The sequence below is a fragment of the Dermacentor silvarum genome, chromosome 3, assembly GCF_013339745.2.
Source record: "Dermacentor silvarum isolate Dsil-2018 chromosome 3, BIME_Dsil_1.4, whole genome shotgun sequence".
Lineage (NCBI taxonomy): Eukaryota > Metazoa > Arthropoda > Arachnida > Ixodida > Ixodidae > Dermacentor > Dermacentor silvarum.
In genome coordinates this window covers 165,357,852-165,375,079 of record NC_051156.1, presented here as the reverse complement: position 1 = coordinate 165,375,079, position 17,228 = coordinate 165,357,852, and the positions used below count along the sequence as shown (strand labels likewise).

The following is a 17,228-nucleotide window of genomic DNA, read 5'->3' as shown; positions in this document are numbered from 1 at the left end:
GCGAGCTGCAGAACCCCTGATTGGAGGCGCAGAGAGAGAAGTAGCGCACCAACATGGCTGCACTTCCGGCTTCAAAAAAGTGACGTCAGGGCCTCTCCTGTTTTGTTTCCTTCCTCCATGCATAAGGTCAAGCAGGCTAGGTGACATCTTGGCCGCCACCCTGTTGCAACGGAATATTCCAATAGTCATCATCATCAATCATCAATCATCCGAAACCGAAACTCGTACAAACCACGACACCACACTTTCCAGCGGCCATCAGCCACGTTTACATGAATGCGACAGTGGCACATTGTAGTATTTCATATAGTTCGTCACCTTTCATACAGCTTGTCACCGTTGGCAACAGTGCATCAACCTTTGTGCACTGGCATCCGAAATGAGCTATCGTGTGCAAGTGGATGAATGCAGACAATATGTACACCTTTCGCCATCTCCCGCTTGATTCAATGCGAAACTCGTTTGTAAGGAATTACGTAAATATGGCATCGCCACATGAATTACAGCATTAGGCGGATGCGTGTTACTACCATACCATACCAGTTGACATGCATACGATATTTTAGAACTATAAAGCGTTGCACTATGCTTAAAGTTCCGTATTTTCTATTATTTTCGTTCCACCGAGTTTTTTTTTTCTTTTTGTGCATACACTTCTGATGAACTTTAACCATCTTTAAGTGTGTGTGTGTGTGTGTGTGTGTGTGTGTGTGTGTGTGTGTGTGTGTGTGTGTGTGTGTGTGTGGTGTGTGTATGTGTGTGTGTGTGTGTGTGTGTGTCTGTGTGTGTGTGTGTGTGTGTGGGGGGGGGGGGGGGGGGTTGATCACTTATTTTGTCGAGCTTACCGGATGGTCCTATCGGTGAATGTCTAGTTCACTAGTTCTGTTGACACTGAAATCGGCTGTCTAGCTGGAGACGCTGCTATTCAACGCTGTACAGTTGCATCCAACACCGAAAACAATTTTAGAGAAGCCGTATAACAAGGGTCCAACGCCATATGCTGATAGACAACCCAAGAATTAAGATAGATTCGAACGCAAATAAAGAGAGGCCTTATTTGCAACCTGATATTGCTATAGTGCTCCAACATATAATTCAGATAAATGACAACGTGGATGTGACGAGGTTCTTACAAGCCACTGCGGAAACAAAGCCAAGTTCTGGCTGTAAAAAGGGCGCATGGAGAACCAAACCTTAAAATTAGCCCGACGGGATGCTTTCCGTCGCTTAAGTATTTCCTTGCGCTGGTGGCACGATGACACGTGACCTTGACCTCGTCGGACTCCTTGCATCGAAGTGTAGGCTAGATGCCGTCTTAGCTCTCTGGTAAATTTGATTTCACAGACTCTTTGCGGTTAAAACCAAATTTCGGATAAACAAGAATAGGCTTACATTTCTCGTTTTTATTTATTGATTTATTTATTCATTTATTTACCTTTGTTGAGACCGAAAACACTGAACCGTATCTATATTGCCGGTGTCATCAAAACTGGCTTCAAGGACGGGTGCAATTAATGATCACTAAATTTCGTGCCATAGGTGCAACCGGTGGCAGTCTTGCTAAGGAAGTAAAAGCACATATAATCATAACATCTATTTGTTCAAGAGTGGAACAAGTGGAAAAAATTTGGTCAAGAGTGGAACGCGATAACATTCAAAGATACTTGACTGTTTCTCACACTTCCCGGCAACTGCGGCTTTTGTAACCGTAATGTTTACCGGGATGGTGGGTGGGTAAACTTTATTGATTCACGAGAGAATCATATGAGGGGGGCGGGGGGGAGGGGAGAAAGGGAAGCAGGACGACGATGGGCCCTCAGGCCGCTCTAGATGGCCGGGCACATTTTGCTTCGGCGACCCCTCTGGCCCAGCCCACTGTCCGAAGCTGTAAGTCCGGTTGCGAGCTGCGCAGAGCAGCCTCCCATCGCTCCCATCGCTCCTGGTGTTCTGACCCTCGCCACGGGGGATTGGGCTTGTTCGGGCAATTTAGAAAGATGTGGGCAAAGTCAGCTCTGGTGCTAGGACACAAGTGGCAGTGAGGAGAGGTTTCCCCGTGTGTAATAATGGACAGAAGGAAGGGGTCGTAACTGTGGCCGTTTGAAGTCTTCGCCACCAAGCCTGGTCACTTCTGGAAGAGATTTATGCGGCAGGGGGGGTAGATTAGGCGGGAATTTCTGTAGAACGGGGTGAGGTCATGGTAGCTGATGAGTCGATCTCTTGCACTGCGAGACGAAGGCGAATGGGAAACGCTGGCGGTGAACGCTATGCACGAAGGCGCGCTTTCTGGTAGAAACGCGGCCTCTTTCGTGGGCCGGTCTTCTTTTATAGTTTGCCCCTTTGATATGTCAGCCTGAGAAGATTTAGCATAAAAGGCATGCGCTGTCTGTGTTTTGTTTCATGACAATTGTTCGCGGGCTGTCACTCTCAAAATTCCGAGGAATAACTTTGTGAAGAATGAAAGACGAAGTATGAGCAACTTTAGTAGTAAAATGTATTTGTAGGGCCTGCGTGGGTGGGGATGGCTTACTCGGCCGCGGGCGCCAATGCCGACACCGACACCGGATTTTCTGCGACACGGGACCCTAACCGCTATCGCGTTAAAAGCAACACCCATCGCTACCGTCGCATATGAGGTGGCCAAAGCTTCAAGGCATGTCGAAGAACAATTTTTGCGCGTTGCAGGCTCATAAACCTGCGAGCACGTTGGGCCAACACACGTTTTCTATCATTCCACCGCAAGGCCTTGTGAGCGGGAGAAACGGCAGCAATGAATCGCCGCCGCTCGGCGGGAAATGTCTTGCTGTCACGCTTTCCTTTGTCATCTCGGTGTTTGTTGTATTGGTTGTATTTTATCACTTTACACGGGCAAGCGACGAAGTTAACTGCCTACCTAAAGTCCCTAGATATCCTTTTTTTTTTCTTTTACGTAGCGACAAGCTTTGAAGCACCGCCGATGAATCTGATTGGGCGGCACTCATTCCGGCAGCCATGCTCTTCCTAACGCTGTTCCCCCTGTAGTCACTTGCATGCTGCTGCGAGCAAACTTCAGGGCAGGCTGACGACGCATTATAGTGAGCAGTGTTTCTGTGCGCGTTTATCTTTTTGTCTTTTCCTTGTGCGAAGGAGTTCCTGCGGTCGGCGTGGCGCGAATGCAGAAGCGCGGCAGGCGTCACCGTAAAGATGAGTTGAGAACGGACACCATCGGTAAGTACGGTTCACAATTACGGCGATAAATCTCGCGTTCGGTCGCAGCAGTGCAGTACTAAGCCGCTTTTGGGTTCGTGTTTGATTGTCCTGCTCCATGCTTGTAGCTTTTATTTGACTGATGCTTTGCAGCAGCGGCCGTTGAAATCGGATGTTATCTAGGCGGATACGCCGCTTCAGGAGGTTAGGATGAACATGGCGGCCCACGGAGATAGATGTCGCTACTTAAAAAAGAACAGAAAACTAGGGACTTTAGGCCTACCCATATTTTGGTTCTGTTTGTTCCCAGTGCAGCATGTGGGATATAGGCATTTCGCTTAGGTTCTGAATGCTGCATTCCGCTTCTACTGTTTGTCGCTTGTTTAGGGTGTTGCTCTATAGCTAAGGTGCACGACTCCACCAGTGTATCGTGTGGCTTGCAAGGACTGATTTTGATGGTTTTAGGCGGCCCGTTAAATCGTCGCACCAGCTGTCATACAGTTCGTGTATTAAAGCAAATCTTTATGTGGCTATAGGCGAAACGAGAAAGCGGCTGTGCGTCGCCTGTCCACACAAAACTGTCATCATCAGCATTGGCTCGAGCGTCGTCTTCTTCCGAAGCTGGCTCGTTGGCGCCGCTCGGGTTTATTTATTTATTCATTTATTTATTTATTTTACCCTCAAGCGCACAGAGCTTTACAGAGGGGAGTGGGGTACACAAATAACAAGCAAAATATCAAATGTAATAACAAGTACAATACTAATAACATCCACAATACATAGGAGAAGGCAGCATGCTAGGCTAACACAGCAGGAAGTTCGAATGAAGTTATAATGCGAAGAACCGCGTTTATAAAAGGCAAAAAAACTACACGCGTCAACAAATAAGTAATTGTGTATGGTTGCACAAAATATTTCATGGTCCGAAATGAAAACGATAACGGAGGGTAGGCAGTTCCTGTCATTGGATGTGCGAGGGACGAAACAATAAAAAAAAATTTTGTATGGCATATAGTAAAGCGTACCTTGGGGTGAGGATCTAAGCGGACTGAACGATAAGATGGGGTCGTAACGAACTGGGTTTTCAAAACTGGATGATGTTACATCTTATGTAAAAGCATAAGACGACATGCTTTGCGACGCGAAACAAGTGACTTCATGAAAAGGGTGCGTTTCATCGATGTGACTCTGCTAGTGCGATTGTAATTGGATAATATAAAACGTGCTGCGTTATTTTGTAGCCTTTCAAGAGAATAAGTTAAGTGCGCTTGAACAGGGTCCCAAATTAAGCATGCGTATTCAAGTTTTGAGCGCACTAGTGTTTTATACATTCTTAGTTTCACACTTACAGGAGCTCTACTAAACCTACGTCGTAGGTACCCTATAGCACAGGGTTACGATTGTTAATAACGTAGTTAATGTGACGTTTTCAGGTTAGATCAGATGTTATATGAATTCCCAAGTATTTATAAGAAGTAACATATTCTAGAGTAGCGTTATTTAGGGTACAGGTAGTAGAAGGTCCGGTAGAACGTCAAACACGTAAAACTTTGCATTTGTTAGTGTTAAGTTTCATGTTCGAAGTTCATCACCAATGAGCAATATTAGAAATATCGTTTTGGAGAGAACTAACGTCTAGGTTACTTGAAATTTGGCGGTACACAACACAACTATCTGCGAAGAGGTCAATTAAAGAGCTTACACAATCGAGTGAATCATTAATACAGATGAAGAAAGGTAAAGGGCACAATACAGAGCCTTGGGACACGCCAGAGGTAACATGAGACGATGGTGAGATGGAATTATTGTTAACAACTTACTGTGAGCGATTTCTAAAAAAATCAATCCAAGTAAGAATTCTGCTGTCAGTGTTTAGGCTCCTAAGCTTGTAGAGCAATGGGTGGTGTTTAAGCTTATCAAAAGCTTTGGAAAAGTACAAAAAGGTACAATCGACCAAGGAACCACGTTCTAGAATGGTGTGTAAGGAATGTGTAAAGCAGAGCAACTGTGTTTCACATGAGTATGATTTCTTAAATGCATGCGGTGATTGCTAAAGAACGAATTAGATTCTAGGACCCGACGGGGTTGCTAAGTGGCTATGGTGCTTCGCTGCTAAGCACGAGGTCGCGGGATCGAGACCCGGCCACGGCGGCCGCATTTCGATGGGGGCGAAATGCGGCCGTGTACACTCGTGTACTTAGATTTAGGTGCACGTTCAAGAACCGCGAGTGGTCTAAACTATGCCGGAGTCCCCCACTACGGCGTGCCTCGTAATCAGATCGTGGATATGGCACGTAAAACCCCATGATCTAAAAATTCTAGGTAGGTAAGCAGATTAGATAATATATGCTCCAGAATAATACATGGTATATAAGTGAGAGAAATAGCTCAGTAATTAATCACAGATTGTTTGCTTCCTGATTTATGTAGGGGAACCACTTTCACCTCCCGCCAAGCACAAGGCACCACACCTTGATCCAAGGACTGTTGAAATATTTTACACAAGAAAAGAGATGAGCACAGTTTTGTTTCTTTAAGAAATCTTGAATTAATATTGTTAACACCACAAGCAGAGGACATTCAGAGGGATTCAATCAATTTTACAATGCCAGGAACTTCGGTCTCTATTGAAGACATAGGTGAATAATTGCGCATTGACAAGGAGACATACGTGTTAGTTGACGAAACTGAAAAATTGTGGGCAAAGTTTGGATTCTAAAGTGTTGCACACTTCCCGGCAGGTACGGGAAGGCCATCATTGTAGTTACGTTTTTTGAGGCGACATTGAGGGCATTTATACGGCGATATCATGCGTATTCATCGGTAGCACGATCTCTATAAATGTGTGCCGGCATCGCGCTGTGAGGAGTCGTTTAAGATACGTCTGCACAAAAGGCGTGTGCCCATTATTGAGACTTACTGCGTTCAGAAAACTACGACTGCTTGGAACTTTAGAAAGATAAAACCTTAAAAAATTTTCATGACGTTTCAAGCCCCAATCACGAAGATTACACAAATTTGTCTACTACCCGCCATTCTCACGTTCGGTGAACGATCATGGTGCATGAGTTACCTCTGGTAATTTTTGTAGCAAACTCAACGCAACATAGTACGCAAACACTTCTCAAAGATTGGCTGGAGCATGTTAGTTTGTTGTTAAGAGCTGTGAGATAATTGAAAAAATACGGAGAAACCATCGGAGATAGTTGGCATCCAGTGAGAGCGAATAGCCGAACACGATCGTTCGTGTTCCTGGCAGCGTTTTGCACGTTGTTGCTTGCTTGGCAGCGAAAGCTTTACTAACCTAGCTGAGCCGAGTTTCGCCGTCGCCGGCAGTTTGACCTTCATTTGACCGCAGCTACGCCGTAACCTTGGCAACGCATCACGTGACTCGCTGCGCCGAGCTCCACCGTCAACTTAGCGCATGCGCTGTCCGCAGCTGGGTCGCCGCTTGACCACGTGACTCGCTGCGCGCCAGGCTAAGAGGAGCGGCGCGCTCGCCTAGTCAGTGCGAGCTTGGCCATGGATGAGAGCGAGGCCGGGCCGTCTTCTCTAAGTGTTGCGTGGGAGCGGGAGGCATTGAGCCGTCGTCGGCAAGCGGCTTCTGACCACCCTGCGGATATCGCCCGGCGAGTACCGCCCGGCGAGCTACTTCACTGGAGAGGGTCCGGAATGTCAAGCGCGCGAAGCATAGCGTCGGAGACTGAGGAAGAACGAGCCATTCGGCTCGCAAAATGCTTGAACTTGTCGGCTTGTAATTTATACCTGGCTTGACAATGTGTGTATACCTAAGTATAATAATTACAGCTAAATGAAAGGTTAACCAAGCGAAGCCAAGACTTAACTAGGCTAAACCAATTGTTCGCTTTGCATATAAGGTTTAGCTGAGCTAAGCCTCAGCCATCTTTATCGCTCGTCTTACTCGCCCTGGAAGAGGAAGTGTTTGTGGGAAGGGGATTTTATAGCACCTAATTAAGAAAATTTCACCAGCCTCTTTTTATCTATTAACGTAAATGGCTGGCGAAGAGAACAGCACAGCAAGCGGCGAAACTTCAATGAAGCTTGATTAAAGGCATGAGGCACTTGAAAGGTGTACTCTTTCTTGCATTTAGAATAATTACCATGAACTTGGTGGCTTCAATGCGTAATCCCGTAGAGAACAGCGCCACTCACCTGCCCATTTGTAGCGGAAGTATACACGGTGCAACTATGTATAGTTACCCCAACTATCATGCACCAAGATTTAAAAATATGCAAATGCGACGTAGCTGGACAGAACCAAGGTAATGTTTGTTTGCCGTCTCTCGGAGATACTCAGATTATTCTTTTGCATTCTGTCTAATCACATAATTAGTCTTAAATATTAATTCCACTTGTTAAATATTATAATTAGATGAAAAATGTCAATGAGAAAATTGTAGAGCAACATGGAAAACTCCCGATACAGCTTTCTGTTGCTCCATACGTGATACATAAAAGCGTTTTTCCGAGCATGAAAGAAGCCCGCGAATACAGGCAAGTTTGCCGCGCGACTGGCCGCTCGAGGCACTTTGCGAGCCGATTCGTTAAATCTCCGTCGTCTCCAGTGGCGCTAGCCGCTGCGTGAAAGGCGACTACCCACTGAACTCTACCGATTTGTCGGGTGCCGGGAACAAGGGAGAATAGTCGCACTGCACCAATCTCTCGCTGCCGCTATAGCGATAGAGGAAGAGGGCTGTCGCTAGCCCTCCGGCGTAGCGTACGCGGGTGCATGCCACGCAACAAATCGCAAAGAAATCACGGATTCATGACATCACTGGTGACCTTTCTTATAGGCGGCGCCGGGAGGAGGCGGCGCCAAGGCCTCCTAGATAGCAGGCCTGTGCACTCTGCTTTGTGACGTCAAGCTACTTGTACGGAAGTTTCCATTACAAAGCTTGTTCCGGTGAAAGCGGTGACGTCAAAATCACCGCGGCTTTCGCGGGAATCTAATCCCCATTATATTCTGTCGCAGTCGAGCAAGGTAACATGAAGTCATGGATCCAAGTGCACAAACATGGTATGCTCGCAAGCCGACCTTTGTCCTCGTGACTTGTGTGGCAAGCGCGCCCATCATGCACGCACGATCAATGCGTCGCATCTTATGAATTCAATTCTTTTTTTCATTGTGTGTTCCATCTTTCCTATGCTTAATTTATTTCTGTTGATATACAACATTAAAAGTGCGCTCGTGTCAACACGAAATACACTCCGTAGCACCTTCGTCCGTGCAGCATCATGCATTTATAAATGGAGCAATTAAAGGTGACGGATTTATCAGTCAGTCGAAGATGCTCACAATCCCGAGCTGAGCGTCTCGATATTTATTCACGCATTTAGTACTGTAAGATGGCACGAAGCAAGGTGAGAATGGCAAAATAGATAAGAAATTCATATTCAACACTTCAATTCATAGATATGAAGAGAGCTAAGGGTGCCAAAAAGTCCCAAGTACAATACTTGAACATTTCTAGATGTTTTCTAGCGTCTGAAGTAAGATATGTGACAACGCATAACTACCGGCCGCTCCCGTTGTCTTCCTTCTGATGGTTCCTACAGCCATCGGCAGTACAAAATTTGGCAATACAGGGGTGACCTATATTTGCATCAATCTAACTGTAGCGGCATATCATGAAAATTGAACCGATAATCACGTTTGATCACGTTTTTGCCATCGCTGATCTTAACACTCGATAAATTAAATCGATCATTTTCCTTTTTATTGCTTATTTTAGTCAAGGCAATATAGGTGGAAAAAGCACATTTTGAAAAAAAAAATTCGTAGCTCATTTAACATGACCTCATCCCCATCATTACAAGTATTTATTCAGCAGAACAAGTATTATAGTGACTGTGAGTATAGGAATGAACCGAGAGACGCTGCTATTATGTCACTGAGGCTTCCGCAGAAACTTAGTGCCGCTAGAAAACTGTTGTGCTCATGCGGAACGAGTGCTTTCACGCTGACTATAAACTACAATGTCAAAGCGCCCGGCAAAGCGGTCAGGCGTTGTAGCTCGCACGGCTCAGCGCCTATACTTGGGCGCGCGAGAAGACGGCGCGCATCAAGCCACAGTTCTTCACGGCTCACCTTCGCACGCAACCCCTTGCGCTCACAGAATGCGGCTGAGGGAGCGATTCCGACGGCGGAAAGGGTTTGAAGGCGTGCGCATATCTATTTCGCCGCTATATTGTGCCACCGTTAGCGGCATATAGCGCTCGAGCGGCGCAAGCGTGATTTTCGTGTTGAAGTAAAGTGGGCTGGAATAACGTAAAAATTCTGTTCCAAGTGCTGTTCCGTTTCACGCTTCGTCAGCGTCGCGAGCGACACTCCGCCCACTTTATCACAGGGACCGCTTAGCCGTGAACCGTGGATAAGAAATGAATACAACTGAGAAAAACGAATGCTTGCATTGCATCAACCCGGAACGCATCGCAGCGTTCAGGCCACGTCCGCTCCTTTGGGCGGCAAGCGCGTAATTTCTCTAACTGTGCAGTACAAAATCTCTAATACTATAACTGCGCTCCACCAAATTCACATTTATCCTTCTTTACAGAGAAAGCGCAAATTTCTTCTTACGCCCAAACACGATCCTCTTAACAATGTCAGCCGCTAGGTGAGATAAGCATTGATATTCACCCCCCCCCCCCCCCCCCTGCCTCTTCTGCAGGCTCACGCATTTCTCTGCACGACGCCGGACGGTGACGTGAAGCATGATAATGTCACGGACCGCTTTACGAATCGCTTCCCGCAGACGGGCCAGAACTTGGCCTGGGAAGGCCAGTCCGACTACATCCGGGGACCCAACTGGACCTGGGTTATGGATCGCTGGTTCACGCAGGAGTACGGACTATACCCGCCAAAAAACGTGCCCCACTTCACTCCCATTAAAGGGGTCAAGATAGGCCACTTCACCCAGGTAATCTGGGCCAAGACACGCTTCGTGGGCTGCGGCTACGTCTATTACAACGTCGACATGAAAGCTGATTTTCCGCACATGAAGCAATACACCTGCAACTACGCCCCTACTGGAAACTACGTAGGAGAGCCCATCTACAAGCAAGGCCCGACGTGCAGCGCCTGCCCGGGGTCCACTCTGTGCAACCAGACAACGGGTCTGTGCGACGGTTCGTCGGGCGGTCCTCTGGACAACAGGCCTCCAACGCGGCCCACACCAACACCGCCTCGACGACCTCCCGAGACCTATCGGCCAGCACCTCGCTATCCGCCACCGACACCACCTCGAAGACATCCATGGCCCCAGCCGCCTGCACAGTATTGTACGCCCTGTCCGTGCGTACGCTCTACGCCGTATTCATATCCAAGGCCTGCCTCGCGCTATCCGGGTTATCGCTATCCGCCCGCGTACACCACGCAGAGGCGGTACCCTCCATACGCACAGGATCCGGTGCCGAGGCGTTACCCGTTATCCTACAACCCGCGGCTGGGCCATGGGCTGCCTCGTTGCGAAGATGTAAAGGGTTACAAACCAGGAGAGCCGGGGCAACCGGCCTGTGTAGAGGATGGTGGCAGCGGAGCCCTTCCTAGCGTCGACGACAGTGACGGCGCTCACGAGGGCTGCCTTGGGCGAGATGCAGCTATCTGGCAGTACTTCGTTGCAGGCAGCGCCACCGGATTGGCGGTGGTGGTGTTGCTGGGCGTATTCGTGGTCTTCTTGCGCTTCATCGGCTCGACTGGTGGCGCGGGAGCAAAGCTGTCGACCGAGGTGACGGTGACACCGGCCTATTCGGGAACGTCGACGTAAGAAGGCGCGGTTGTCGAAGCGGGTGCCGTATAACGAAGGCCGTAATCGACGTAGCCCCGCAGAGGCTGTTGGCCGAAATAAAGAATGCGCACGGGCCACGGAGCAACGTGCGGTGGCGACGGTTTTTACTGCAGGCTGGCACAGTTCGTTACACCTGCATTCATTCAAATTGCTGTTTCCTTTTTACAGCGAAGCTGTATGTGGCTAGGTTCTGAGGAAAAGTGCATGCGTCGACAGGGTGTGTAGAAAAAGCCGGCAGATCCCACGCCCTTTGCGAATTGATGTTATGCGAAGCAGTGTGCGGGGAGCCTACCGAGTCAACGAAACGACCATGATAGCACCAAGACGTAGGCGGCTCTTTCATGACCTACATGAAACGCGTGTCATGACATTCATGTCATGAGTCCTCAGGAGTCCCTTTACCTACGCCTAAGAGACCTGAAGGCGAAAGCCCTAGTCATGCTCATGAATACTTCGACCATCAACCTTTAGCCTTTTTCGTTACTTAGTACCACATCCCAACCCATTCCATTGGTTCTTTAGTGTTAATCTTTTATCGCCTAGTCATTCTTATTTTTGCTTAGTCATGATCATGATTATGACTTCTACCACAATTCTTTAGTGTTTCCTTGACTTAGTCCAGTGGTTTTTGAGTAATGTTTTTCCGCTGAGTCATTGTCATTTTATTGCTGCTGAGTCATGCCCATGATTATGACTTCTACCATCATCCTTTAGTTCTTCCTTCACTCAGTGCCCACGTCCGAACCCATTCCAGTGGTTTTGAGTGTTAATCTTTATTCGTTGAGTCATTGTCAATTTTGCTCAGTCATGGTCACGACTATTAGTATTTCCTTAGGGCCCACGTCAGAACCCATTTCAGTGGCTTTGGAGTGTTAATCTTTTTCACTGGGTCATTTTCATGACCTACATGACACGCATGTCATGACATTTATGTCATGAACTCTCATTTATGTTCGTCATACACTCCTGTCACACTATGCTAATTTTGGTACCTACCAAGTAACTGAAACGACCCTGAGAGCACCAAGTCGTAGGCGGCTGTTTCATTACCCACATGACACGCATGTCATGACATCATTTATGTTCGTCATATACTCTTGTCATAGTATTCCAATATTGGTACACATCAAGTTAACGAAACGATCATGAGAGCGCAAGGACGTAAGTACTAGACGTAGACGTAGGTACATAGATTGATAGATGATGTCCAAGTAGCAAATGTTCGCAAAGAAATGCTTCGCATTTAAAAATTCGCGTTGACAAAGCTGAATCAACAGTAGCCTATGTATGTAGATTCCTTAACGTAAGTGTCAAAACCAGTGACGGATGTCCATTATGTCACAGTCTACCCAGCAATTAAGTTGGGTCAAAAGGATTAAGGTGGATTAGGGTCGACCAGGTTGTATTAAGTCTGGTTAAGGCAGATTCATCATCATCATCATCATCATCATCATCATCATCATCATCATCATCATCATCATCATCAGCCTATATTTATGTCCACTGCAGGACGAAGGCCTCTCCCTGCGATCTCCAATTACCCCTGTCTTGCGCTAGCGTATTCCAACTTGCGCCTGCGAATTTCCTAACCTCATCATCCCACCTGACTTTCTGCCGTCCTCGACTGCGCTTCCCTTCTCTTGGTATCCATTCTGTAACCCTAATGGTCCACCGGTTATCCATCCTACGCATTACATGGCCTTCCCAGCTCCATTTCTTCCGCTTAATGTCAACTAGAATATCGTCTACCCCCGTTTGTTCTCTGATCCACACCGCTCTCTTCCTGTCTCTTAACGTTACTCCTGCAATTTTTCGTTCCATCGCTCTTTGTGCGGTCCTTAACTTGTTCTCGAGCTTCTTTGTTAACCTCCAAGTTTCTGCCCCATATGTTAGCACCTGTAGTATGCAATGATTGTACACTTTTCTTTTCAACGACAGTGGTAAGCTCCCAGTCAGGATTTGGCAATGCCTGCCGTATGCACTCCAACCCAATTTTATTCTTCTGTAAATTTCTTTCTCGTGATCAGGGTCCCCTGTGAGTAATTGACCTAGATAAACATATTCCTTTACAGACTCTAGAGGCTGACTGGCGATCCTGAATTCTTGTTCCCTTGCCAGGCTATTGAACATTATCTTTGTCTTCTGCATATTCATCTTCAACCCAATTCTTGCACTTTCTCGATGAAGGTCCTCAATCATTTGTTGTAACTCCTCTCCATTGTTGCTCAATAGGACAATGTCATCTGCAAACCGAAGGTTGCTGAGATATTCGCCGTCGATCCTCACTCCTAATCCTTCCCAGTCTAAGAGCTTGAATACTTCTTCTAAGCATGCAGTGAATAGCATTGGAGAGATTGTGTCTCCTTGCCTGACCCCTTTCTTGATAGGTATCTTTCTACTTTTCTTGTGGAGAACCAAGGTAGCTGTGGAATCCTTGTAGATATTTGCTAAGATATTCACGTATGCCTCCTCTACTCCTTGATTACGCAATGCCTCTATGACTGCTGGTATCTCTACTGAATCGAATGCCTTTTCATAATCTATGAAAGCCATATACAGAGGTTGATTGTACTCCGCAGATTTCTCAATTACCTGATTGATGCCATGGATATGGTCCATCGTAGAATATCCCTTCCTGAAACCAGCCTGTTCTCTTGGTTGACTGAAGTCAAGTGTTGTCCTGATTCTATTACAAATTATCTTGGTGAATATTTTATACAATACTGAAAGCAAGCTAATGGGTCTGTAATTCTTCAATTCTTTAACGTCTCCCTTCTTATGGATAAGTATAATGTTGGCGTTCTTCCAGCTCTCTGGTACACTTGAAGTTGTGAGGCATTGTGTATAAAGGGCCGCAAGCTTTTCAAGCATGATATCTCCTCCATCTTTGATTAAATCTACTGTTATTCCATCTTCTCCAGGCGCTTTTCCCCTGGTCATGTCTTTCAAGGCCCTTCTAACTTCATCGCTAGTTATAGAAGGAGCTTCTGTATCCGGTTCATCACTATTTCGAATGAAAGTAGCTTGGCTGTTTTGGCTACTGTACAGGTCAGTACAGAATTCTTCTGCTGCTTTTACTATGTCATCGAAATTGCTGATGATATTACCATGCTTATCTTTCAGTGCATACATCTTGCCTTGTCCTATGCCTAGTTTTCTTCTTACTGATTTCATGCTGCGTCCATATTTTACGGCTTCCTCAATTTTTCCCACGTTATAACTTCGAATATCCCTTACTTTCTTCTTGTTGATCAGTTTTGACAGTTCAGCAAATTCTATCTGATCTCTTGAGTTGGACACTTTCATGTTTTGTCGTTTCTTTATTAGGTCCTTTGTTTCTTGTGAGAGCTTCCCTACAGGTTGCTTTGTTGCCTTACCTCCCACTTCAATTGCTGCTTCTGAGATCAGCCTAGTTACGGTTTCATTCATTAGCTCTATGTTATCTTCATCTTCCTGTTCTAAAGCTGCATATTTGTTTGCGAGCACCAGCCTGAATTGATCTGCTTTCACCCTTACTGCGTCTAGGTTGGCCTGTTTCCTCTTGACTAATTTCACTCTTTCTCTCTTCAAATTGAGAGAAATCCTAGACCTTACTAACCTATGGTCACTGCACTTTACCTTACCTAACACTTCTACATTCTGCACTATGCTTGGATCGGCAGAGAGTATGAAATCTATTTCATTCCTTGTTTCTCCATTAGGGCTTTTCCAGGTCCACTTCCTGTTGGTGCGCTTCCTGAAGAAAGTATTCATTCATGAAGAATGTATTCAAGGCAGATTAAGGTAGATTAAGTCTGAACGGGAAGTTGAGCTTTAATGATAGACTATCCTTTCACGATCACAGTCATACTACTCTTACTGCGAACAAAGGTTTACTAAGCGAAAAAATAGCGATAAACTGGAGGATAGTTGCTGACGCCCCTTCATATTTCCCGCGCTGCGTGTTCGTGACGTCGGAGAACGCAAATGCAGCCCGGTCGCGATTGGTCGAGAGCGATTTATCACTGTTAATAAAACGCAAAATGAAATACGCCTTAAACATACCTCAACAGCATTTACCAACATTTAAACCCGTTTCAAGCAAGGAAGTACAAGTTCAATGCAAAATTAAATAAAAAGAAAAAAAAATGTCGCAGTTTCATCCAAAAGGCGAAGCATCAATTGCGATATCAAATTAGTAGACAGTTATACGGAGAAAGGATGGTAGTTTTATCGGTTGTATAAACTCGGACATGTAGCAGCACCAGCAACGCCCAGAATTGTTGTCAACGCCGTCGGCGTTTTGCCCGCGTTCGTATGGAACGCGCGCGACGTTGGTGACTGTTGGCGGTGCCGCTGACGGCGGCTCGGAGGTTTTCGACGAGATCAGAACGCGACACTCGTCGAGCAGCGTCGGAAGTTTTTTGCCATCTTCTGGCCTCGCAACAGACAGACAGACAGACAGACAGACAGCCACGTTTTTATATAAATCCGCATTTGGTGCCGCAGCTAAACGTCGCCTCCCCTCCCTCCCGTCCCCCCACGGCCTTTCGCGCGATGGAAGTCGCGTTTGCTCTCCGCCGTGCGTTCGCTCCCCGTGAAAGCGCTTGTCCCTCGCGCACTTTCACTCGCACATACAGCATACGGCGCGCAGCGACGATTTCATCGCCATTGGACTTTATACGGAACCTCATGGCGACGGCAACGAAGACGCCGACGTCAGAAATCTGCTTGGAATGTCCCTATAATTGCTATCGCAATAAAAATGGCACGGCGGTACATGCGGTCTTGATAGTTTCGGTTTTGCTCCATATAATTCAATGGGCTTTCAAGATCCTTTGAATGTTGACGTTCAATATAGCTCCAACAATATTTCAATGTGCTTGAAATTTTGTCATTCAACACGTTCCAACAATGTTTCAATGGGCTTTCATTGTTGACGCTCAGGACATCTTCAATAATGCTTCAATGGGCTTTCGATGTTGAAATACAACATGGTTTCAACAATATACCAATGATTTCTCAAATTGAAATGCCTCAGTAATTTTCGACATATTGTCGCGGGCTAATTATCAACACTTGTCAATAACTTCCTCAATGATGGTTCAACAATACCACAATGTAGTTTCAATGTCATTTGTTGACGTTGACCAATGGCATTTCAATAACTTTTCGACAATTTCTTAGTGGCACGAGCAGCAAGTGACACTCTTGTTTCTTAAGCAGCGACTTCCTGTCGACCACCGACTTCCGGTTTGTGCGAAATTCAAGAAATGTTTCTAAATTCAATATAAATGATTAAAAATAAAATCTACGAAATCGATGGTTCTACTTAATGATGATGATATATATTATATCAGAGCGTAAGTTTAGTTGTAAATTGAGTTAGTTAAGTAACATGAATGATTATAAAATAATTAGAAGTAGTAATTGCCGTACAGCAACGCTCGGGGGCTTGGTGCTTTGGTTCCATGCGCGCGGCAGTTTCCGCCAGTTCCGTTCGCCATGAAAGTAGACGACCAGGACGCAGGGCCAAGTGTTGTGTATCGCCGAGTTTCCGACGACGAGGACGCCGGGCCTAGTGTAGTATGGTGTAGTTTACAATCGTTTGCATCAAGAATTCAACAGAATTCTTTGTGTCTGTGTCGTACTTCATTTTAATAACACAAAGTTAACACAAGGAAAACACAAAGTTAACCCAAACAATACACCAGGGTACACGAACGCCGAGGTGCGAGTGGTACTAGCAGACACCTAAGTAAATGATTAGGGTTGTTTCTATCTTTTTTGTAACTGTTGCCATCCTCGAGCAATGCCCCAACAACGTCATTCTCAGATTGTATATTTGGTCGACTCACTCGGCGCTCATGGACTGTGCTACCAGCGTAACATTAATTGAACCTCCTCGCCTTGCCGGCATTTAGGCTGTAGTGCCACTTCGCTTGTGATCTGTTGATTGTGTGTGGTTTCAAGCACAATCCACCACGTGTTTCATCTTGTGGGCATCACCATCCGTTCCTGACAGTGACTACATAGTGTCTCCACTTGTTGACATTCTACTCGCTCTAAACGTCGCCGTTCCGCACAATCTCGACACCGTCACCGACAATGACAAACACTTTCTGCTCCTCAACTTCCGCTTCTTGACTCAAATTATACTAAATGTATAGAGGGTGTTTTTGTATATATTTATTGGTGATTAAGTGAACAATAAAACAATATATCTGTGAAAGACACGCACACATGTTTTTCAGATATATA

General features: G+C 46.1%; 1 protein-coding gene across 1 annotated transcript; it reads left to right on the top strand.

Moving 5' to 3' along the window:
* Window positions 1-9,877: 9,877 nt before the first annotated feature.
* Window positions 9,878-11,081, top strand: LOC125944056 (adhesive plaque matrix protein-like). Its single transcript, XM_049663791.1, has one exon. The coding sequence runs from the start codon at window positions 10,023-10,025 to the stop codon at window positions 10,965-10,967; it is 945 nt and encodes a 314-aa protein (XP_049519748.1). The 5' UTR covers window positions 9,878-10,022; the 3' UTR covers window positions 10,968-11,081.
* The last annotated feature ends 6,147 nt before the right edge of the window (window positions 11,082-17,228 follow it).